General features: G+C 37.7%; 1 protein-coding gene across 1 annotated transcript in view; it reads left to right on the top strand.

Annotated features, from left to right (window-relative positions):
* Positions 1 to 2,279: 2,279 nt before the first annotated feature.
* The window catches only part of TLK1 (tousled like kinase 1), a 151,233-nt gene continuing 128,155 nt past the window's right edge, over positions 2,280 to 25,357 (top strand). Inside the window, exon 1 of the mRNA XM_058549228.1 lies at positions 2,280 to 2,917. Within this exon, the coding sequence (XP_058405211.1) occupies positions 2,779 to 2,917 (139 nt within the window). The 5' untranslated portion in view covers positions 2,280 to 2,778. The remainder of the gene's footprint in view (positions 2,918 to 25,357) is intronic.

Below are 25,357 nucleotides of genomic sequence, written 5' to 3'. Positions count from 1 at the left end.
GAGTGCATGTACTTTGGTATAAAAATCTAATGGTAAGGACCTAGGTATGTATCTGTGGGAGATCAAGATTTGGCCACCCTGAAATATATCTCTTTACCTTGATTGTTTTCTCTGAGGGACATTTCACCTCCCCCACTAACTGCCTAAAGAATTTGACAAGGTGGCTCCTTCCTGGAACAGATCTTCTATCATGATGGCTGTAATGATAATGTAAAATAGATGTTACAATGGGAGGGGCACCAAGCCCCTTTTATCAAAAAACTCTCTCTCTCCCTGACCACATTATCTATAGATGACCCTGAAAAGAATTGTCTTCTTGCCCTCTGAAGTCCCAGACAACTCCCCACCCCCCACACCTTCCTTGCCTTTAGCTATAATACTTAAGCAAGCAGCTTAGACAGAGGGACGAGTTGCTCATTTCTGAGTTTCTCCCATGTATACATGTTGTTAAACTTGGTATTATTTTCTCCTGCTAACCTGTCTTGTTGATTATTTGGCCAGCCATAAGAACCTTAAGGGAAAGGGCAGAGGGGGATTCTCCCTCTCTCCCCACATAGCCAAGAGAAAGGAAAGCACATGTCCACACAAAGACTTGTACATGAATGTTGATAGTGGCATTAGTCATAATAGCCACAAAGTGTAAATGATACAAATTTCCATCAACAGGTGAATGGTTAAAGAGTGTGGTATATTCATACAATGGAATAAATACCTAGCAATAAAAAGAAATGAACTATTGATAAATGCAAAAATGTAGATGAATCTCAAAATAATTATATTGAGTAAAAGAAGCCAGACAAGAGTACAAATGGTATGATTCCATTTATCTAAAATTCTGGAAAATGCAAACTAATTTAAGTGACAGAAAGCAGATCTGTGGTTACTTGGGGATGGGAGTGGAGTGGAAGAGGAACCTCAAAGGGATAGAGGAAACGTTGGAGGCTGATGGATATATTATCTTGATTGTACAAATGGTTTCAGGGTTGTATACATGCCAAAACTCAAGTTGTACATTTTAAATATGTGCAGTTTGTGTCAATTATACTTCAATAGAGTTGTATATAATTTGTGAGATCTACCTCAACTTTGAAAAGCAGATCATGACTAAAAACTCACTGAAGAACCTGAAGCATAGGAAAACTAAAATTACTTCTGGAGATAAACGACAACGAAGGCTCTATTCTAGTATGATAGTTTATCTGAACAAAACATTACTATGAGAAATGCAAAGTCATAAAAATAAAAAATAGAAATGACATTTTTGTCCCCCTGGTAATCATGCCATTTCCTCATGCTTGTACAGTTGCTGTATATCATAATCTTTTCAGTGTTCTATTCAATTTGGTTTTTTAAGGAGAGTAATAACCTTGTATTTTTCCTAAACTATTAGACTGCTCTTTTATGTACAAGATGTCCAATCCCTGGTATGTCTGTACGTGTGTGGGTGTGTAGAAAGCTACATTGTATCTATTAACTTAAGCAACTGCTGTAATTTGCTTTGGGATTTTGTAGTCAGGACTCAGCAGCAGCACTGGAAACAAATTGGAACTTTCTAGAAACCATATCCTCTTTTACTAGTTTTCCTAAATATATGAATCCAGTAATCAAATTTTTCTATTTAGATTTTCCACTTACTGTTTTAAAACAAAGAACTGCTAATACAGTGCACAACACCGGTAAAGATTCTCTCTTTTTAGAAAACATTCATAAAGTTTTATTTCCACCTCCCGCCCCCAACTTATTTTCTTAGCTTTTATTCGGTAATCACTCCCATTCCGCAGACAGGGAGACGCACACAGGTTTTTTTGCACAGCACAGAGGAGTAAGAAAAAAACCACTCTCAACTTTTCAGTTCCATTTTGAGAAACGATCACATCGAACTCCTGAGAAACGACAGCCCAGCGAGAGCAGAGGCATTTCTCCTCAGGCTGGGTGTGGGTCGGGAGCCAAGCGCGCTTCCGCGGGAGAGGGGGTCAGGTGGCAGCGGAGCGGGAACGGGAGCCGGAGCGCCGCGGCGGGGGTCCGTGCGGGGCGCGCCTCCCTCCGGCCGGCGCGGGGAGGCCGCCCCCGCGCATGCCAGTCCACCGGCCCGGGGCTCCCGCGCCGCGCTGCGATCCCCGGGTGCGCCAGGGGCGCCGGCGGCCGCGTCACCTCCCTCGCGCGCTCGCTCCCTCCCCACCCCCCCCCCCCGCCCCCAACCCCTGGCAGGTCCCTCCCCCATGCCTGCTCCCGCGGCCGCCGCCGCCGCTACCGGAGGCGCAGGAGCCTCGCGATAGTGTTTGCACAGGCGGCGCGTGACGCCGTCGCCGCCTGTAACTGATGCAGAGGTTACCCCGCCGCCTCAGCCGCCACCCACCGCCCGCCGCCGCCACCCGGGCGACGCCGGGGGCCGACGCACTGCAGAGGTGCCGGCAGGTTCCGCCCGCGGAAGTCTCCTCGGCCGGCGCAGCCCGCGCTCCGCCCGCGCTCCGACCCCGGCGGGCGCCCCCTCGACGCCTCCGCCGCCGCGCTCTTTCCTTCCGCCTCTTCCCCGGCGCGCCCGCCTGCTCCCTCGCTTCTCCCCCTTTTCCTCCTCCCCGTCCCCTCTCCTCCCCTCACCTCTTCCCTCCCCACCTCCCCCCTTCTCGGTTTCCTCCCCCATCCCCTTGACTCTTCCCTCCCAGCCCTCGCTCTCTCGCTCGCCCTCAGCGCGGCCCCCGCCATGACGGAGGCGGGTGCCGGTGCCGTTGCCGCTGCTGCCGTCGCAGGGGGGGAGTCGTGTTCTCAGAAAGTAGCTTGATGAGTGTCCAAAGTAGCAGTGGAAGTTTGGAGGGGCCGCCATCTTGGTCCCAGCTCTCCACGTCTCCAACCCCGGGCTCGGCGGCGGCGGCCAGGTCCCTGCTGAATCACACGCCGCCATCCGGGAGGCCCAGGGAAGGTAAGCGCCGTCGCGCCCGCGCCCGCTCGCGGGCCTCTCCTCCCGCGCCGCGACCCCCGCTCCTCGCGGGTCTTCTCTCCCCGACCCCGGGGTGGGGGATGGTGGCGAGGTGGACGCGAGGCCGCCGGGCTCCGGGGAGGTAGTGCGCTGGCTGTGGGTGGCGGTTCGCGGGTGGCGGAGGTGACGGACGAGGGGGTGCGCGCTGGAGGGGACGGGGCGAGGCGCGGCACACAGACTCGCCTGGATACCTAAGAGCCAGTTCTGCTAGGGTGGGAAGCCTCCCCCGGGACGCGAGCCCCTTTCTGCTCCATTTGCTAGTACACTCGGTACTCTTAACCTCCTAGCCTCTGGTCTCTGGTGGGTTTTCCCTCCCGTTGAAGCATTCATCCTCGAGCCCCCTCCCCTTCCCTCGCGCACTCCTCCCATAGAGGCGGTCCCCGCTCTGCAAGCTCTGCTGCCCGGGACCTGGAGGATGCCCCTCGCTTGCAAGGTCCCTGCCCATTGGGGAGCGCCGCTCAAATGATCAGAGCCGACCTTTATCCCCTGCCTGGCCCCCTAGAGCAATTTAAGCGACAGACTGACTCGTGGGCTGGCTTTTTAAACCACCCCTCCAGATGGTTGCAACTTTCTCTCCTTCGCCATCACCTCCTGCGTGTTTGTGCGTTCTCTCTCTACGGCAAGTAGGCTACTGTTCTTCTCTGACAGGGCCGTGGGTTTTGTGGGAAATATCTGCGTAAAGCTTACTGCAAACACGCACCAGATCGGTTACAATTGTTTTCTAAGTTTTCCGGCTTCTTGCATGCCAGTGTGCTGCCACCAGATGTAGCAGTTACACAGCCAGTGAGACACCGGAGTGCTTTTGACTAAAATTTCAACTTGCTGTATTTAACTTTAAGTATATGACATAAAATGAAATTTGAGAGAACACGCATTTATGGGGGAAGAATAAATGTGCGTGGAATTGCATTTAACACTCTTGTCTGGAAAACGTTTAGCAGTATTCATCAGCAATTGGTAAATGGGTTGTTCACCCCTAGTTGTGTCACGCAAGGAGATTGTAGCCACATTTTCAAAAAAACGCTTGGAAGTCTAGTGAATAGTGAATAGTCTAGTGAATCCTGTAATCAAAAGCTTTGACTTATGTAGGAATTGGTAGGATTAATTATTTTGAAAATATCTGTCAATATTTACTACTCAGAGCCTTGACAATTGTTAATCAAGTGTTTTGTGCCCTGAATCCAGTGGTTCAGGCATAGCATTCTTTGTCATTTTGTTCCTGTGAGCATGTGTGAAAGTGACAATAGGCTCAAAGATTGGCATGAATTTGCTCTAGAAAATTCATGGAAAGGTTTGATTTATGGCATCCATTAAACATGCTGAATACATTGACAGACATTTTCCCCTTTCCTTGTCGCCCCCAACACTGAGTTCGGATTATTAGAAAATAAAAGTTTATTTATTGACTAACTCAAATTTAGTACATTTGGTGATTTTTCTTTTTGCACTTGAAAATTTGTAAATATTCTAAAATCTATTTTTGTAAATAGAGCAATTGGTGTTTTTATCGTGCTTTTACTTTTGTCTGTAATTTCGTTAATATGCTTAATGATAGTGTTATGAATGGTGGTAAATGATGGTCTTGGGAAAGACTGTCTTCTTTTCTTTTTTTTTTTTTGTTCTGTCAGGACCTTTTTTTCATTCATTTCTCAAATATTTATTGAGCCATTTCTGTGAGCCAGGCGCTGTACTAAATACTTAGGACATAGTGTTGAATCGTTCATCAGTAACATATATTATCAATATTAGTAATTTTGGACCTGCAAAATCTAGGTTGAGAGTTCTGAGGTTACTTCAACTCTAGTTAAAAAACTTCTCTGCTATTCTGTACTTTTCCTGATATTTGAAAATTTTGTGGGGTTGGTATAATTTATCTTGTACTTTCAAATAACCAGAATTTTTTCCAGCAGTTTAGATTAGAAATAGATTTTTATGTAACCTAGACTCTGGTGAGTCTCCATTAATTAATGAAATAACAAGGCATGCTTTTGTGCAAGTTGTGCTTCACACCAACTACCTGAATGGCCATAATGGTATATTTCTTTTTGACCACTCAGCATGTAAGTTAAAACTGTGTTAATCCTCTCTGGGGTTATGTATTCATCTTGAAGCTATAGTCTTAGATTTCACTAATGCCAGCAGAAATTGTATATATGAAGTCCCAGGTATCAAAATGGAGATGTTTTCTATTGAGATGTTTCTATTTCTGTTTATTTTATCAAGTCTTGAGCATCATTTCCAGGTGTGCACGTTAGTATATTGTATAAATTGATGTAAATTGAGAGAGCTTTTGGCTTCTGGTGACTGCTAGTAAGAACCGTTAATATTAATTAAACTTGAATATATGTATCAAGGAGAGAACAAGCTTTGTTTCTTGAAAAATTGAGCCAATATAATGTAAGAAAATTTTAAACTTAAAAGAGATACACATATGTATATGTACATTTATAAAGATTGTATATGTGATGCACTCTTTTTTTTTTTGGTGAGGAAGATTGTCCCTGAGCTAACATGTGTGCCAGTCTTCCTCTGTTTTGTATATGGGATGCCACCACAGCATGGCTTGATGAGTGGTGCTTAGGTCAGCGCCCAGGATGCAAACCCTGGGCGGCCGAAGCGGAGTGTGCGAACTTAAACATTGTGCCACTGGGCCAGCCCCCTGTGATTCTCTCCTTTTAAGTAAACTTCACTTTGAAAAATTTTTTTCAAAGATGTGCCATAAGTATCTGCGAAAATTATTTTGAAGTTTTGATACATTGAAAACCAAAAATCTAGGATTATAATCTGATTATTTTTAATGCTCTGTATTTTGGCTTTCTTCCTCCCTTTCTCACCCTATTCTCGTTATCGTATTACTAGTTCTACTTGATTACAAATAAAATATGCATTTAAATATTATAAGATTTAGCAATTTATTAGAATTTAGGAATTATATGATATAGTGTAGATTACTTTTTTCCCTGTGGGTCCCAAAGCTTTTCCTTTATCAGTCTTGAAGTTTTCTGAGAGGTGCTCAGCAATGTAGCTCTGGATTTCATGTTGTATCTTTTAAACCTGTAGTCTCTATCCCATTTTATCTCAATAATCCTGTGATTAAGAAGGTGGGAAGTTAAGAAATTAAGTACATTTTCAAATAAAGATCACTTTTGCTTTGTTGAGGCCTAGGAACTTAGTGTCATAGTGGCTAGATGAGCAGATGGGTATCAGTAAGTGGGTACTTTTGAATGGTTTATTGCTAAGAGTCAAATTAATGATTATGCAAAAGACTTGGATTTTCTTTTCTGTTCCTTCTTACCAGATATGAATAATTTGCTTTACTTTTATGTAAAAAGTGAAAGTAGTTTGGTTAGAAAGATAATATCACAGTATAACTAAACTGTTACTCTCTGTTTCCATATTTACAGACTGCATCCTTTAGATAGAAGAATTAAAGTATTTGACTCCAGGTGGTTGAGTAATACCTGTAGGGAGCTGTTAAAAATAAAGCTGTGCCAGATGGCCCTTTAATTTCTTGAAGTCAGTAGCTGGGGAAGGACAGGGTTGAATGTTTAAGGATTCTAGCTCATGAATAGATTTGTGGTAGGTGTCTCATTTACGGAGGCACTTTTCCATAGTAGAGAGAGAGAGAAAAAAAAGAAACCCAGGATACATAGAGGTCTGCCCTGACCTGCCCCTGAGAAGTAGGCTGTGCTTTAGCCTTTGGTCTCAGGACCCCTTTACTCCCTTAAAAATTATTGAGGATTCTAAAGAGATTTTGTTTATGTGTGTTGTCTATTGATATTTACTATATTAAGAATGAAATAGTTTAAAAAATATTTATCTAAAAATAACAACAATAGCTGATTATATGTTAACAAATTTCTTAATGAAGAATAAATATTCTAAAACAAAAATTTCAGTGAGACTAGTGGCATTGTTTTATATTTTTACAAAATCACTTTAATTTCTGGCTTAGTAGAAGACAGCTGGATTTTGTCTCTGCTTTCAGTCTGTTGTGATATGTTTTGATTGAGGTATGTGAAGAGAATCCAGCTTCACGTAGATATGTAGTTGGGAAAGGAGGAGTATTTTAAGAACCTTTTTAGAAATTGTACATATTCTTCTTTGATATTATACCAAAACTTGACAAGTGGCAGTTTTTTTTAAAGGTTCCTTGCTATGTGGAAGTACGTTGTATTCCAGAAGCATCTCCAGGACCCACAAGAAATCTGTGGACCATCCATTTAGCCTAAAAAAGAGACTACTTAAAGGGTGAGGAACATGATAGTCAAAAACATAAGTAGAAGAGAGAATACAGCCATAAGTCACTTAACGACAGGGATGCTTTCTGCGAAATTTGTCAGTGGACAATTTAGTTATTGTTCAAACATCATAGAGTGTTCTGAAGGGGAGCAAAATTTGCCACCCCAAAATGTCTCTTTAACATGAGGATTATTTTAGGCTGGTTATTTTTAACAAGCAAAAGACTCAGAAAGTTTTTCTTATTACCTCCCCCTTAACTGCCTAAAAGGATCCAGATTAAAAAAACCTGTCTCAGGAAGCAAGCTATCACCTTAGCATAACATGAGTTAGGTGGTAGACAGGGAGTAACCTAGAAAAGCGTACTTTGGGGCTCCCTCTGTGTTCTTCTGTTTCTTTGTGGCCAAACACTTGTTATCCAAACGTTTGCTTTTTTCCTCATACCTGTGAGTTGTCTTCCTTTCCTTTCAAGTCGTTGATTCTCCCAGCCCCAGCATCATCTTTTGTCTTTAGCTGAGGATGATGTTTAAGGTGGGGGCTTTGACCATTTTGGTGAGTTACTCAGTTTTCTTGGGTTTCTCCCGTGTATACATGTTATTAAACTTGTTTTTTTCCTGTTAATCTGTGTCATGTCACTTTAAGTCTTAGACCAGCCAGAACTTAGAAGGGTAGAGGAAAATTTCTTCCTCCCCTGCAGTACTTGCACAAACCTAAAAGGTAGAGCCTACTACACACCTAGGCTATATGGTATTAATCTTATAGGACCACCATGTTATGTGCGGTCTCTTGTTGACCAAAATATCATTATGCAGCACATGATTGTAGATATATTCTGCTATTTTAGACGGTAGACCAGCAAGTGAAAGTTAGGAAGGCATATATTGAATTCAGTATAATTTCCTGACAAGAATGAAAGAACTCTATAGGAACTAGGTTTGTCTAACAATGGAAAGTATTGCCTCTTGAAGTATTTAGCTGTAAGAATTTAAAGCAGACAACAGGGACATTTTTGGGGAAGGCAGAGATAAATTCTGTAGATTCTTATTTTGGGTGCTATTGGATTAAGTGACTTAAGGTCCCATCCAATTTAAAAATGTAAACAATCTGTGCTTCTTTGAAAATCCCTATATATAGTTAAACTGTACTTATATATCCATGAATGTTTTTGAATATTCTCTTAAGTCAGTAGTATGAAACTATTATTAACTTTATTACTATTTTGCATTTTTATTGTGCTTTTCCTCTAAGGATTTTCCTGTATTTTCTGGAATCAACACTATTGGTCTTCCTGAAATCTTGCTAAATTCCCTATGAAATATAATAAGCTTTGAAGACATTTTAGGGCCTCAGCTGCTGCTTGTGATACAGTTTAGTAGAGTTGTAATATATTTGGGCACTGAATTTTAGAATACTGTGGGGGGCTGATTTTCAATTTTGAAAGAGAAACTATCAACAGTCTGTATAGTCTTATTTATAATTTTTTATGTGATTTTAGAAGTAATATGCTTAGTCTGTTCTAATGGTTTTAAAGCTAAAGAGTCTGAAAAGAGGATACATGAAGGAAAAGTATTTAAATCGATCTCTCTTGAATTTAAAAATGCATATTAAGTATAACCAAGACATAAAATAAAATGAAGAATTTTAATTCTTATTCAGAGAAATATGCATATAATATTTATCATTACCTATAACAATTCATTTTTTTTTTTTTTTGAGGAAGATCAACCCTGAGCTAACATCTGCTAATCCTCCTCGCTAATCCTCCTCTTTTTGCTGAGGAAGACTGGCCCTGGGCTAACATCCATGCCCATCTTCCTCCACTTTATATGGGACACCACCACAGCATGGCTTGACAAGCAGTGCGTTGGTGCGTGCCCAGGATCTGAACCAGGGAACCCCGGGCCGCCGCAGCTGAGCGCACGCACTTAACCGCTTGTGCCACCGGGCCGGCCCCAACAATTCATATTTTAATTTTATATGGAATGTAATCTCTTCTCTGAGTTGCATTGAAAGGTTAGATTTTAGGTGGTGGGAAGTTAAACATAAATTCCCATAACTTTCTTGAGGTCATCTTAATAAGTGTAGTAAGTGACACACAGCTTGAGACTTCATGTACTTGTTGCATTTGGATTTAAACCTCATTTTCTATAGAAGAGCCATAGGAATATTTTATTTAGTTTTATAAAATCCTTCATGCACGTTGTTAATTTTCAAAAATCTTGGAGGAATAGTGTTATGAAGTAGGAGAAGCAGTATGGTACAGATGAGAAAGTACATTGATTGTAATTGGAATCCAAGTGTAGTCTATACTTTGCCATTAACTAGCTGTGTGACTTTGGGCAAGTTACTTATCTCTCTGCTTCAGTTTCATAAAATGAGAGTTATAGAGCTGAAAGGGACCTGGGAAGCAGTTGAGTCCAAACCGCTCGTTTTACAGGTAAGGGAACTTAGATAATCTGCCCAGGTTTTTACTGTAAGGGGATTGAGACCAAAAGTCAGTGTTTTGACTCTTAACTTAGTGTTTTTTCCATTATACTTTGTGGCTTCTTTTCATCTGTAAAATGAGGGGGCTGGATTTGAGGCTTTCAAAGGTCTCTAATAGCTCAAAAATATTATTCTTTTGACATTAGTCATAATACAACTTACTGGAGGAAAGTTTGTAGCTTTTATTTATTGGTGAAGAAGTATTTCTTGAAGAAGCAGTGTGACCTTTTCAAGGTTATGTTTTGGTTTGTTAAACGAAGATAGTCATCTTCATCATTACCAAAAGATTTTTAAGTTAGTTTATGAGCATGGTAAGTATTCTATTGGGTAATCTTTTTTTTTTAATGATCTACATTCTAAAACACTGTTATGAATATATTAAAAAACTATGTAAATTACATACAAGTGTGGTGCTCTGAAGTGAAGTACCTAGTGATTGCTCCTCAGAAATTATTTCTGGAGTCTTTGCCCCCCCTTAAGTTAGATGCCTCTGTTCCTTAGTGTCCTATAGGATTGTTTATTTCATAGCACCTCCATCATGCCACCTTTTATTTTATTATAGTTTTATTTATGTTGCCTACTAGACAGAAAGGTCTTGAATTCAGAGGCTATGTTTTATTCATTTCCGTATTCTCAGTGCATAGTAGGATGTCCTCTATAGAGTTGGCACCCAACAAAAAGTTTTGTTCAAGACTTAAATTTTCTTTAAAAAAAAAAAAAAAAAAACTGAGTGATTATATAACTTAATATGCAATATTTCAGACTCAGGAAGATGCTTATTTTAGTAATTCTTAGTTATATTTTTAGAGCGTGATATGGGTAACAGTGACAATAATAGCTAAAATTTATTGTTTGCATGTGTTAATTCATTTAATTCTCATAACACTGTGAGGTAGATATGATTATTATTCTCATTTTACAGATGAGGAAACTGAAGCACAGAGAAGTGAAGAAACTTGACCACTGTGACGCAGAGTAGTAAATGTTAGGGTTGAGATTTGAACTAAGTCTGCATTTTAACTCCTAGGATATATTGCCTAAGATATGGAAATTTGGTTTTGGGCAATTTTTTAATTGTTTTTCCTTAACAAATTTTAATTTACTAATCAGTCTTTTAGGCTCATTCAGTTTACCTCTAAACTTTCGTTAATTTTTTTGCATGACTTTTATACGTGTGAAGATAAGATTAAAAAAAGACACATAAAAAACCCAAAACCAAACAACCCAATTTAGAAAGCTTTACCAGCTGTGAAAATCTTACATTTCATTTTTCAGAAGTGTTTAGTCCTTTCATGGAAAATGTTAGCGATACATTAATGAAAAATCTTATTTTTATGTTTAATAATCTAAATTGAAATGTCCTTTATCTTAATATTTTGGCCTCATGAGCCCACCACAGCCATAACAAATAAACATTAGAATTTGAACAAAGAGTTTTCCACTGTCAATACACGAGGAGTAGTCCACTTATTCTGGAGGCTGTGTAACCTGGTTCATAGTCTCTGAACAAAATTGAGATGATTTAGTGGCAGATCCTTGACTTATTCAGTATGGGTGGAGAAAAGAGTCTTGAAGCTCAGTCTGGCTCGTATAAGAAGTATTTTTTGAAACACTGAAACACTTAGTTTTAATTACTTTGTTACCTACAAAACAAATCCCTTGGTAACAGGTATTACTTAGTAAATCTAATGAGAGAGGTAATTTGAATGGGTTGATAGAAATTCAAAGCATGATATGGAAAGATATGCAGAGCTACTCTAGGTGGTATGTTGTGAAACTTAAATCTTTTCAATGTGGCTTCATTATTAGGTATGAAATATTGTGAATTTCAAGAAGACAAGTTATACTTGTATTTAAGTAAAAATGCTTATATTCTACAAAGATGCATTACAAAGCCAAATATGAGTGGTTTTGGGGGGATGACTTGTAGTATTTGTTCTTCATTTGTATGGATTATTAAGCATTGGTTGTACTGATATATTTGTGCCTTTTTTAGAAACTAATTCAGGTAGAGAAAATGACAAACTTCTAGGTTTAAATTCTTAAGCTTTAACCAGGTACTTGCTGGTATTGTTAATGTGATACATTGTGTGATTTCATGATTCCACACTTGACACTATGTATGTATGTGCTTCCTATCTGATGATGAATATAGTGCCACTGGGGAAGGTCCTGGGGTTTGTGTGAAACCAATCAGATTCATCCTGTCTTTCCTGAGACCTGAGGCATGTTTCTTTTTTTTTTTTTCTTTTTCGATAAATAGTATGTGTTTGCTTCTTAAAAAAATAGTTTTTCCTTTTTCTGTATACAGATTTTTAAAAACATCAGTGTAATTATATGGTTTAGTCAACTTTGTATATTACTATTTTTTTATTTATTTAAAAATACATATGCTTATTAATGGTCGGCTCTGTTCTAGGCACTTTGTAAAGAGTAACTCATTTACTTCTAACAATTGTATGAAATAAGTACTATTGTATCCCTATTTTACAGATGAGGAAATTGAGGCACAGAGAGGTTGAGTAACTTACCCAAGGACACATAAAGACTATGTAACAGAGCCAGGATTCAGACTAGGCTCCTGAGTGCATGCTCCTATCAATTACACTATTCTGGCAGTGTTATTCCATTGAATGGATGTACTATAATTTACTTAGTTAACCGTTCTTCTTTAGGTGGTGTATTTTGCTTACTCATGATGAAAACTTACCACAGACTTTGGTAAATTAAAAACGGAATTTATTGGTTCATGTCAGTGAGAATTGTATGTGTCTCAGAGGAGGATGGAATGGCTTTGGGAACGGTTTGGATCCAAATCTCAAATAATGTCATTGAGCCTCTTTGTCTCCATTTCTCGGTTCTCCTAGCCTCTTGCTTCTGGAGCCCCAGACACACACCTTTTAGCTTAGCAACCATGCTTGAAAGACAGCTTCTCATTCCTGATGCCTACATACCAGTTCTTGGTTGATGCTGATGTATTTTAATTGTCAGTTCCTTAACCAATCATTGGGACCTGGGAGATGAAGTACGACAAGGTAGCCATTATGGCTGTGAGTAGGGCGAGTTGGGGAACCCACAGAAAGCCACGATTGGCAGTCCCCTTAAAATCACACAGATTAGGTGAGTGGTAGTTTTCCTGAAAAACAACTTATTTATTTTTTGGCTTTTACAGATAATGATATAAAGAATATCTTTGAGTGGAAGCTTTTTTTTTTTTAAGTACGATTCCCAATGATGGAATTATCAAGGCAAAAAGTATAAAACAGTTTTAGGGCTTTTGATAAATGTTGCCTAATTATTATTTGAAGGATAGTACTTAGCTCATATGCCAGCAATGCATGAGATGGGCATGTATTTTTGAACCCGATAGGGTTCAACTCATCCTAGGAATTACTGGGCTTAAATATTATTAACACAATGCCTTGCGCTTAACCAACGAGTTGCAAACCTGACACTGAACATGTATCTAATCCATTTTATCAAATGTTTTCTTATATTTCCTCTGGGCATTTCTCACTCTCACTATTTTTAAAATTTTATTTTGTAGTTTTAAACAAGAAAACCAAAAGGCTAATAAGTGGCAGCACGCTACACGCTCTTGGCCCCTACTTGTCTTTTCCCCCTAGTGTCTCCTACTTCCCTGACCTAGTTGACAGCATTATACTTAGCTTTTGGATACTGATACCATATGTTAAAAGTATTATTATGTAGAAAGTTAGTGTAACATAAGTAATAGTTATAAGCACACATTTGTTAGACCTGGGTACAAGTTTGGGTTTTGCCACTTACTGTAACTTAAGTTACGTAACCTCTCAATGCCTCATCTGTAGATTTTCTTGATTGTAGGATGGAATGGTAATAGTAACTACTTCACAAGGTTGTGAGAATTAAATGAGAAATTCGGGGCACATTAACCAGTCAGTATGTGTTGTCTACAACTATTACTATTATATGTAGATATAATGATGCTTTAGAATTTAAATTTTTTCTTCCTTGTTTAAGTGGGAAGAAAGGGAACAAATACGATTTGGATAAAGGTCCCTTATGGCCAGAGCACGCTTGACTTACATGGATTGTCTCCCTGGCCTGTTGAAGAATTCTAGCTGAGTTGTGTCTGACAGAGGCAGATTTCAAATGATTGCTGCCTTCCTCATTTTAGTTCTTGTAATTTTCTGTGGCTTGAGAATTGATCAAATTTATGAGACGTGCTTATAACGCTTAAGCAAGCTTCAAGCACTAGATTTGGATTAGTGTAGCTTTATCTTTGATATGCATAAATAGACTTTAAAGCACTGCATTGAAAGAGGCCTGCCTTGTGTTTTTGTGTTCTTATTTGTACCAAGGAGAATGCTTTATGTGCACTAGGTGCTTAATAATATGTGTTTACTAGTGGGTGTGTAGACAGTGTAGCATAGGGGTTAGGATTGTGGGCCTACTATAGATAGACCTGGATTTGTGTTCTCTCTCTGTCGCTTCTGAGCTGTGTGACCTTGGGCAAGTTACTTGCTGCTACTGCTGTTATTGTTTGTGTGTTGTGTATTTGTGTATTGGTGAATTTTTTCTTTTGAGAAGAAAGGCAGGGACAAAAACACGAGCTCATATTAGAGGGTCATTGAAAAGTAACTTTAGGCTACATTCCGTCTTCTGTACATGTTCCCATATTGCAGTTTTCATCATTATCTTTTAAATGAATGTGTACTAACTTTAGTTGATACGTACACTAAAACTTAATCATAATTGTTAGTCTCATTTCTTTTTACTATATAATGTCACATTTATTATGCATATAATCATTTTTTTTCCTTTGAATTACTTCTTTGGTATACATTTCAAGGATTTGGTTTACTGAGCAAAAGGGGATGAATATTTTTATGTCATTTAATATGTATTGTCATTGTTGTTTTCCCAGTGAGGTAACTAGGATTTTAAAGTCTGTTATTGCTTCTCAGAGATGAACCAATTGTCAGAGCCTAAGAGTTTTATGGAAACCTTATTGGCATAGTTTATTCACTTAGCAAGTATTTTTGGAGCTAGAGCCTAGCACTGGAGAAACAAAGATACATAAGATACAGTCCCTGCCCCCTAGCAGCTGGGTCACAGTCTAGTGAGGAAGACTATAATTCATAACATGTAATTCATACTTTTAAGAAAACACCTGTGGGTCAGATAAAACGATCTGTGAGTTGCCAGTTTTCAACTTCTGATATAAACAGAAGAATTATAATATAGTTGTAGCATATACTATATTAAGGTGTTATAATATTCATTGATCATTTGGTTGCTAGACACAAACTTAAGCAAAACATTTATTATTAGAAGGAAGGGCTGGGTATCTCTTAGAACCCAGTTAAGCCTTGAGGAGACTGAACTAGAAACTGGAAATTCAAGAACTATGGTAGCACTATTCTCTTGTGGATCATAGAAGCAACGCTTTCCAGTGCTGCGAAGGAAAGTTCTCTAAAAAAGCAAAGAGGGAAGGGAGGAAATTGAATTTCTATCATAGTAGCATGAACAAAGTGCTCCCTAGAGAAGAGAATTACACAATTTTCCTCCAATTTAACTATTAAATGGTATCTTCTTTTTCAGTTGGTATGTCTTGATTGCTACTGTGATTGAACTTAATATTTGTATCAAAAGTCCATTGCCAGTTTTTCTTGAAGTCTGTGTCTTAGGCATTAGAATATATGATAGTGATTGATGTCAGTCCTTGTTATATTTGATGGAACCATTTCTTCATTATGTTTTTTCTTTTTGTATATTTGTATATTTTCTATTATATAAAGTTTTATACTTTTATTAAATTCAATACCAGTTTTTCCTTGTAATATTTTTAAGTACATATCTTTAAAAGTTATTACCCTCTAAAGTTCAAGTACTCTAATTTTTCTGTGATTCAATTGATTTTTTAAAATTTTATCTGGTGCTTTACCTTTCATTATTGAAGCATAACACATAACAGAAAATGCACACAAATAAATTAATGCTCAATGAATTATTATAAATCATGATCTGCATAACTACCACTCAGTCAAGAAATAGAATATTGCCAGCACTTCAGAAGCCCTCTTCCTTCCTCCAGCTGTCACTGCCTTCTCCCCAAGGCAATCACTATTTTGACTTAATTATGCTGGTTTTTGAACTTCATACAAATGGGCTTACACAGTATGTATTTTGTTTCTAGCTACTTTTGCTGCACATAATGTTTTTGACATTCATCCATGTTAATTCCTGTAACTGTAGTTCATTTTTGTGGCTCTATAATATTACTTTGTATGCATTTACCAGTTTATTTATACAATCTGTCATGGATGTTTGGATTATTTCCACCTCTTGACTATTACTAGTAATGCTGTATGAACATGTTTATACCTGTCTTTTCATGTACTATTAATGTCTGTCAAGTATATCCCTAACAGTAAATTTACTGGGTTATAGGATATGTATATGTTTGCCTTTAGTCAATATTGCCAGTTTCTCAAAGTGGTTGTAATAGTTTACATCGGCATGACCAGTATATGAGAGTTCTCGTTGCTCCACATCCTCACCAACAATTGGAATTATTTATTTGTTATTTATTTTTGCTATTCTGATGGATGTGAAGTGGTATTTGTAGGTGTTTTTTTTTTTTTTTTTTTTGTGAGGAAGATCAGCCCTGAGCTAATAACTATCGCCAATCGTCCTCTTTTTTGCTGAGGAAGACTGGCCCTGGGCTAACATCCATGCTCATCTTCCTCCACTTTATATGGGATGCCGCCATGGCATGGCTCGACAAGCTGTGCCTCGGTGCTTGCCTGGGATCCGAACCCTGGGCCACTGCAGTGGAGTGCGCGTACTTAACCACTGCGCCACCAGGCTGGCCCCTGGTATTTGTAGTTTTACTTTTCGTTTCTTTGATGAGTTAAGATGTTTACCATTTTTTCATAAGTTTTTTGGATATCTATCATGAAGTGCGTTCAAATCTTTTGGTCAGTTTTCCTTTGTGGTGTTTGTCTTTACAAAATAAATAATTTATTTGAAGGAATTGTTTTTGTATTTTGAATAAGCGCTCTTTATCTTTTATTATAAACATTTCCCCCTTGTTCTGTGGCCTGCTCTTTCCCTCTCTTTATGATGATTAAGAAGTATCTCAAGTTCATAATCATATTTTCTGTCTCCTTTTTTTTCTTTTTTGCTGAGAAAGATTCTCCCTGGGCTAACAGCTGTGCCAGTCTTCCTTTATTTTTTATGTGGGTTGCTGCCACAACATGGGTGCCAACAAGCGCTGTAGGTCTGTGCCTGGGAACTGAACCCCAGGCCGCCAAAGCAGAGCGCACTGAGCTTAACCATTAGGCCACGGGGCCAGCCCTTTTCTCTCTTTTAATATAGGCATTTATATCTGAATTTCCCTCTGAGCACTCAATTAGTTAAGTTTTGATATGTCGTGTTTTTGTTTTTATTCATCTCAAGTGTTTTCTGATTTTCCTTTTGATTTCTTCTTTGACCTATTGGTGATTTAGGAGTACGTTAATTTCCACATATTTGTGGATTTCCCAGTTTTCTTTCTGTAATTGATTTTTAATTTAATTCCGTTGTGGTCATAGAATGTACTTTGTATGTTTTCAATCCTTTTCAATTTGTTGATGATTGTTTTATGGCCTAGCATATGGCCTGTCCTGGAGAAAGTTCCATGTGTGCTTTAGAAGAGTGTGTATTCTTTTGTTGGATGGACTATTCTGTAGAAGTCTGTTAGGTCTAGCTGGTTTGTAGTGTTCAACTGTTATGTTTCTTTGTTAATATTCTACCTTGCTCTATTCATTATTGGAAATGGAGTATTGGAGTCTTCCAACTATTGTTGGATTGTCTGTTTCTACCTTTGAGTTTGTCAGTTTTGTTTCATGTATTTTGAGGCTCTGTTATAAGGTTCATATATGTTTATAACTTTATGTCTTACTGATGGATTGACCCTTTAATTGTTATAAAATGTTCCTCTTCACCTCTAAAAACATTTTAGAGGCTGTCTGATATTAGTATATCTACTCCAGTTCTTTTATGGTTACTGTTTGCATGGTGTCTTTTTCCATCCATTTACTTTCATCCTGTTGGTGTCTTTGAGTCTAAAGTGTGCCTTCTGTAGACAGCATTTAGTTGGATCTTGTTCTTTTTTAATCCAATCCTACAGTCTTTACCTCTTGATTGTATTGTTTAATCCATTCACATTTAATGTTATTGATATAGTTGGATTTGTCTGCCATTTTGCTTTTTTTTGTTTATGTCTCATATCTTTTTGTCCTTCTGTATCTCCTTTACTGCTTTCTTTTGCATTAAGTGGCTATTTTCTAGTGTAGCATTTTAATTCCTTTAATGATTTTTAAACTATTTTTTGAGTTTTTTTTTAGTGATTGCTCTAGGGTTTGCATTACACATCTCATCAGAATCTACTTCAGATTTGTACTAATTTAATTCCAGCAGTATATAGAAACTTTCCTCCTGTATAGCTCTACTCTAGCCTCCCCTTTTTTGTTAGACATATGCATGTTACAAATCCAAAAATACATTGTTATAATTATTACTTTCTACAATTTCATGTCTTGTAAAGAAACTGAGATAAAAAAGGGAAACATGTATTTATGGTTTTTATGCTAACCTTCTTATTTATCATTTCTAGTTCTCCTAATTTCCTCCTGTAGATTTAATCTACCATCTGATGTCATTTCCTTACTCCATCTGGTTTCTTTGTGCTATTATTGTTAAATATGTTTAATTTCTATATGTTATAGGCCCAAAAATATAATTATATACATGTCGTAGGTGCAATTTCTTTTTAAATCAGTTAAGAGGAGAAAGGAGAAGCAATATGCAGTCATGCTCTTTTTACCAGCACTCCTGTTTTCTCATGTAGATTTGAGTTACTCTTTGGTGTAGCCAGAAGAATTGATTCTCATTCTTCTGCCAGCTCCAATCTACCATTCAGCCCCTCTGGTAAATTTTTCATTTCAGTTATTGTACATTTCAACTCCAGAATTTTCATTTGATTATTTTATGTAATTCATATCTTATCATTGATATTCTCTATTTGATGAGACATTGTCATGATACCTTCCTTTAATTCTTTAAACATGGTTTGCTTTAGTTCTTTGAACATATGTATAATAGCTGCTTTGAACTCTTTTTTTTTTTTTTTGTGAGATCAGCCCTGTGCTAACATCTGCCAATCCTCCTCTTTTTTTTGCTGAGGAAGACTGGCCCTGGGCTAACATCTGTGCCCATCTTCCTCCACTTTATATGGGATGCCGCCACAGCATGGCTTGCCAAGCATTGCGTTGGTGAGCCCCCAGGATCCGAACCGGTGAACCCCGGGCCACCGCAGTGGAGTGCACGCACTTAACCGCTTGCACCACTGGGCCGGCCCCTGAACTCTTTAGTGAATCCAGTATTTGGGCCCTCTCAAAGGCATGTACACAATGTCCCCGACCACTAGCGATGACTGTGGTTTGGGCCTTGTTCTCTTTTTGTCCCTGTCTCTTCTCCTGATCTCTCTGTTAAGCTTTTGGCTGGTCTGCTTCTATTGCTGTCACACCCAGTTGTCAGCCTTGAATAATTGCCAGCTGATTACTCTTGTTTTCATCAACATCCTGAGGCGTAAATTGCTCCACAGTCTGGTTACATTAAGTCAGGTCTCTGCAGAAGCTAAGTGGTGCCAGTCTTTGAGACTTGTGCTTACCCCAAGAAGGCTCTTGCTGCCTCTCTCTTTGCCTAGTTCTTACAGCTGGTCTGTAGCTTTGCTTGTTGCTACTACTGTCATGGAACTACCAGCCTCCTTTTAGAGTTTCACCCCCAAGATTTCCATAGTTTTGGACAATGCCCTTAGGAATGAACTTCCTCACAGTCTGTTCCAAATAAAGTTAGTTCACTTCGGTGGAGAACAGAGCTTTCTGTTCTTATGGTCTGCCTTTTCCCCTGGGAAGAACGTCTGCCTTGCTTCAGTGGAGTTAGAAGCAGAGACAGGAGATCACTTCTTTTGAAGTGATACTCTGCTCTAGGAGTAGGGCACTAGGTGAGGATGGTAGCCCCTATTCTCAGCTTGCCACCCCTTATGAACCTCTGCCTTATGAGTGAGCAATTGGGACCCAGTATTTTTGGCATACTGTACCTGGAGTAGAGCTTCTGCCTTATAAGTGGGGGCTGGTTGGGGGAAGGGACCCCCCCCCCAGTCTCCTCATCCTTGCCTGCCTGGCGTAGAGTTTCTGCAACATGGAGCTGGGGGTGGGGCAGGTGGTGAGAGATGCCAGCAGCCTTCTCCTCCCGGAGTGAAATTATAGTCCTAGCCTGGGGTAGGGGAGCTCCTGTAGCACTCGTCTGGTGTAGAACTTCTGTCACCCTGAGTTGTGGAGTGTGAATGGGAGTGGCTTGTGGCTCAGATGTCATAGGTGCTTGCTTTTGTCACTTCAATTTAGTGTATTTTCTTGAATAAATGTTTCTCCATTTGCTATATGCCCTTAGGACAATTTCCAGAGATATTAAATGGTTGGTTTTTTTTTTTTTTAAAGTTTTCACCAGTTAAATGGTTATTTCACTGGAGATGGTTCGCCGAGCCCCTCATGTCACTATTCCTGAAATCCCTCTTTCCTATATTATCTTTCAGAAACTTTGTTATTATCATTATGCTTTTCATATTTAGATCTGTAATCCTCCTGAAGTTGATTTTTTTCTGTGTGGCATGAGGTAGGAGTAAGTTTCATTTCCATGTGGCTTTCTGATGTCCTAGCAAGATTTACTGAAAAAAATAGTTCTTTCCCACTGTTTTGCAGTGCTACCTTTCTTTGTAAATCAAATGTTTGTACCCAGAAACAGGTCTGTTTCTAGGGTCTATATTCTGTATCATTTGTCTCTTCTTGTGCTGGTACTATACTGTTTTAATTAGTATGGTTTTGTAATTAGCTTGATATCCAGTAAAACAAACTTTCCTGCTTTTTGATAAGTAAAATTCTGAGGATGTTCTCTCAAGGTTTCTGTCTGCTGGTTATTCAGTTCAATACTAATCTAGATAGTGCTGTGAAGGGATTTTTCAGATGTGATTAAGGCTAGTAATCAACAGACCTTAAAATAGTGAGATTGTCGTGGATTATTTGGGTGGCCCCAGTGGCATCCCACAAGCCCTTAACAGAAGAGGCAGAAGAGAAGACAAGAAGATGGCAGAAGAGGGAAGCAGAAGAGAAATGGGGCAGAAGGAGAAGTCAGAGAGGTTTAACTCAGAAGCCTGAAAAGGGCTTGAGCTGCCATTGTTACCTTTGGAAGGGGGCTGTGTGCCAGGGAATACAGGTGGCCTCTGGAAGCTGAGACCAACCGTCACTGATGGATAGCAAGGAAATGGGAACCTCTACCCTACAACTGCTTGGAACTGAATTTTGCCAACATCCTAATTGAACCTGGAAATGGATTCTTTCCTGGAGTTTCTAGGTAGGAACACAGCCTGGCTGATACCTTGATTTCATCTTTGTGAGACTCTAAGAGCAGAGAACCAGTTGAGTCATGTTGTGCCAAGGTTTCTGACCCACAAAAACTGGAGGTAATAAATGGGTGTTTTAAGCTGCTAATTTTGTGGTAATTTGTTAGGACAGCAGTAGAAAATTAATATACACTTTATTGATTTTCTTCAAGAATGCCTTGACTATTTTTGGCTGAGTTCTACAAAAACAAACAAACAAATCTGTTGGGGGTTTGATTGAGATTGCACTGAATCTATTGATCATGTTTTTATAATAATGAATGTTCCAATCCATGTGTAATAGTGTATGCTCTTCATTGTTAGTAATATTTTGTAGTTTTCTCTGTAGTAATCTTGTGTAATTTTGTTACACTGCGAGGTGTTTTATTTTATTTGTTGATGTTATTGTGAATAGTATCACTTTTTAGCTCTTTTCTGTTTATTTGCTGATATGTAGAAATTCAGTTAATTTTTGCATATTTACTTGGTAAAAGCAAGCAACCTTGCTTATAATTCTGATAATTTATCTCAACTAGGTTCATTTTCTATGAACATATGGCCTATGAATGACAATTTCATCTTTTCCAATCTTTATACTTTTTTTTCTCATCTTATTGCAGTGACTGTGACCTCTAGTTCAGTATTGAATAGATTGGTTATAGTGGGAATCCTTGTGTTATTTCTAATTTTAGAAGTGAGGAGGAGAATCAGTATTTCACAATTTAGTATATAGGCATTTTGGATCTGTCCTTTCTCAGATTAAGGAAATCCCTTTCTACTACTAGTTATTTTGTTTAAATCATGAATGGATATTGAAGTTTATCAAATGGTTTTTCTACATCTATTTAGATAATCATTTAACTTTTCTCCAGGTTTTTTTTTTTTTTTTTTTGATGCAATGAATTATTTTATTGCTCTTTATCTATTAAACCAACCTTGTATTCCTGGAGTAAACCTAATTTAATTGTAAGCTGTTATTCTTTTTATACAAATTATTTTGCTGATCTTTTGTTAAGTATTTTTGCACCTATGTTCATGAATGAGATAGGTCTATAACTTTCTCATAATGTCCTTGTCAGATTTTGTATCAAGATAACACTGGCTTCATAAAAATGAGTTGGGAAGTGCTTTTTTTTTTTTACCCTTATCTCAAAGGATTTATGTAAGAAAGGTGTTATAACTTCTTTAAATATTTGGTAGAATTCACTGAGGAAGCTTTCTGGCCTGGAGTTTTCTCTGTGGAGAGGTTTTAAGTAATGGCTTCAATTTCTGTAATGTCAAAGTACTCTTTAGACTTGCAGTTTTCACATCAGTTTTGGTAAGTTTTGTTTTCTAGGAATTCTTCCATTTTATCTAAAATTTCAAATGGGTCTGTGTAAAATTGTAAATAATATTCCCTTTTGATCTTTCTCTGTCTGAGATCTGTAGTGATATCCTCTTTTTTATTCTGTAGTGATAGCCTCTTTTTCATTCCAGGGTCGCTATCTTTGTCTTGTCTCTTATTTCTTGCTCCATCTTACCAGTTTATTAGTCTTTTCATGGAACCAACTTTTAGCTTTGTTTATTCTTTCTATTTTATGTTTGTTTTCTATTTGATTGATTTTTGTTGTGACTTATATTGTTTTATTTTTTAACTTTCTTTGGGTTTAATTTGCTGTTCTTTTTCTAGACTTTTGTGACATGACAAATGCTTAGCTCTTGGATTTTTAGCCTTTCTCCCCCACCTCTAACATGTCTTTGAGGTTATAAAGTTTCCTAAGGATGAATTTGGCTTCCTTTCTCAAATTTTTTTGCTTTTTAAAAAAATTGAGGTGACATTCACAAAACATACAAGTAACCATTTTACAGTGTATAATTCATTCCCCCAGATTTTGATATATGCATGTATGTCCATGTGTATATGTAAATATGTGTCTGTGTATTTCTTTCAGCTCAGAACATTCTATAATATCCATGATTTCTCTTTGATCTGTGAATTATTCAGAAGTATATTGCTTAAGTTTTAAACATGAGGTTTTTCTGAATGGCTTTTTATTACTGATTTCTAACTTAGCTCACCATAATAAGAACTAAATATATAAGATTTCAATTCTTTAAAATTTGAGACTTGCTTTATGACCCAATGGTCTTTCTTGGTAAATATTCCTTGTATACAACAGAAAAAATTTTATAGGCTGTGGTTGTTAGGTGAGATATAATATGTATATCAGTTATGTCAAGTTTGTTTCTTTTTAAAATTATCAATACTTTTTTTGTTTGTTTGCTCTTAATCAGAGAAAGATTTGTTAAAATGTCCCAAAATGATTGTAGATTTGTCTGTTTCTCTGTATAGTTTCTGTCATTTTTTGTTTTATATATTTAGAATATGTTATAGGTGTTTACAAATTAAGAATTTTTGTATCTACCTGGTAAATCAAACCTTTTTTCATCATAAAATGTTCCTCTTTATCTCTAGTAATGCATTTTGCCTTATAGTGTACTTTATTTAGTGTTGAGACAGATAACACTGGCTTTCAGTTACTAAGTGTTTGCATAGTATATATTTTTCTTTACTTTCAACTTTTATTTGTATTTTAGCTCTCTCTTGTAAGTAGCACATATATTCTTTCACAAAAACTAGTTTGACCATGTTTGTATTTCAATTGGAACATTTAGTAAATTTACATTTAATATACTTACTGATAGATTTGGGTTTAATTTGATACTCCTAATAAATGATTTCTATTTATCCTGTTTGTTCAAACTTTCTTTTATTCTCCTATCTACCTCCTTTTGGATTGTTATATTTTATTTCAAATAACCCTTCACAATTAGCCTAATGGTTATATCTGTTTTGTTCTTTTTTTTAGTGGTTATCTTAGAACTTAAATATGCCTTCTTGACTTGTTAAAGTGTAATACAAGTCAGTACTTTTTCCTCTTCCTGGTCAATGCAACAACTTAAGAAACATTAACTGTGCATTTCCCTCTTTGGAATTACATGCTATTATTACTGCTTAGTTTAGTTCTATATATATTTCAACCACCCACAAGATAATATTAGTGTTTTGTACAGTAATGTTACATTTATATTTACCTTTTTTTTTTTTTAGCTGAGTTGATTTTCTATCTGCCTGAAGAATACTCTTTAATATTTTCTCTATTTTGGCCTATCTGGTGAGCAGTTCTGTTACTATTTGTCTGATAATGGGAATCTAGGTAGGCAATTATTTTCATTCAGCACTGTTGCATGTTATCCCATTGAGATCTGCTTTCCATTGTTTCTGTTCAGAAGTCAGCTATCAGTCTTATTGTTGCTCCTTTGATGGTAATCTAGCTTGTAGCCTCTGGTTACTTTTCAGGTTTGGGGGCATTTTTTTTTTCAGTTTTCAAGCAGTTTTACTATGATGTGTGTAGGTGTGCTTTTCTTTTGTTCTACTTAGTGTTTGTAGGACTTCTGGGATCTGTGACTTGGGGCTGCACTATCCAGTGCCACTGGCTGTATGTGGCTATTTAAATTAATTATCATTTAAAAAGTTAAAAATTCAGTTTCTTATATTTCATGTTCTCAGTAGCCACATGTAGTTATTGGCTGCCTTATTGACAGATGGAGAACATTTCCGTCATTGTAGAAAGTTTGTTGGCCAGTCCTGTTGAGGGCTTTCATAAGTTTTTGGAAATTCTCAGCCCATATCACTTCGAATAGTGCTCTTGTCCTCTTGCCTTATCTCCTTCTGGGACTCCAGTTATACTTGTGTTAGACCTTGTTGTTGTATGCTGTATGTTTCTTATCCCCTTTCATGTATTTTCATCTTTTTAGTCCTGTGTACATTTTTAAATATATATTTTTCTGAGCTATCTTCTAGTTCATTAATTCTCTCTTAAACTTCGTCTAATATGCATCAAACTCATCCACTGAGTTCTTAATTCAGGTTGTTTTACTTTTTAGTTCTAGAAATCAATTTGGTTCTCTTTTGAGTTTCAGGTTCTCTGCCCAAGTTCTCAGTTTTACTATCAGCATAGTTATTTGAAAGTCTGTGTCTGATAAGGTCATTATTTAGATCCCTTTGGGTCTTGTTGCATGTTTCATTTGCTTTTCAGTGATGTTATTTTCTTGGGTTTTTTTTTTTTTTTAATTGTGTATGGGACATTTTTCAGAAAAACTATAGAAATAATTTGAGGCATAGAATGATGGCAGTCTTCCATGGTAGGATTTAT

Source organism: Diceros bicornis, chromosome 10 (genome assembly GCF_020826845.1).
Source record: "Diceros bicornis minor isolate mBicDic1 chromosome 10, mDicBic1.mat.cur, whole genome shotgun sequence".
Lineage (NCBI taxonomy): Eukaryota > Metazoa > Chordata > Mammalia > Perissodactyla > Rhinocerotidae > Diceros > Diceros bicornis.
The sequence above is the reverse complement of the archived record's forward strand: the minus strand, read 5'-3'. Positions and strand labels throughout refer to the sequence as shown.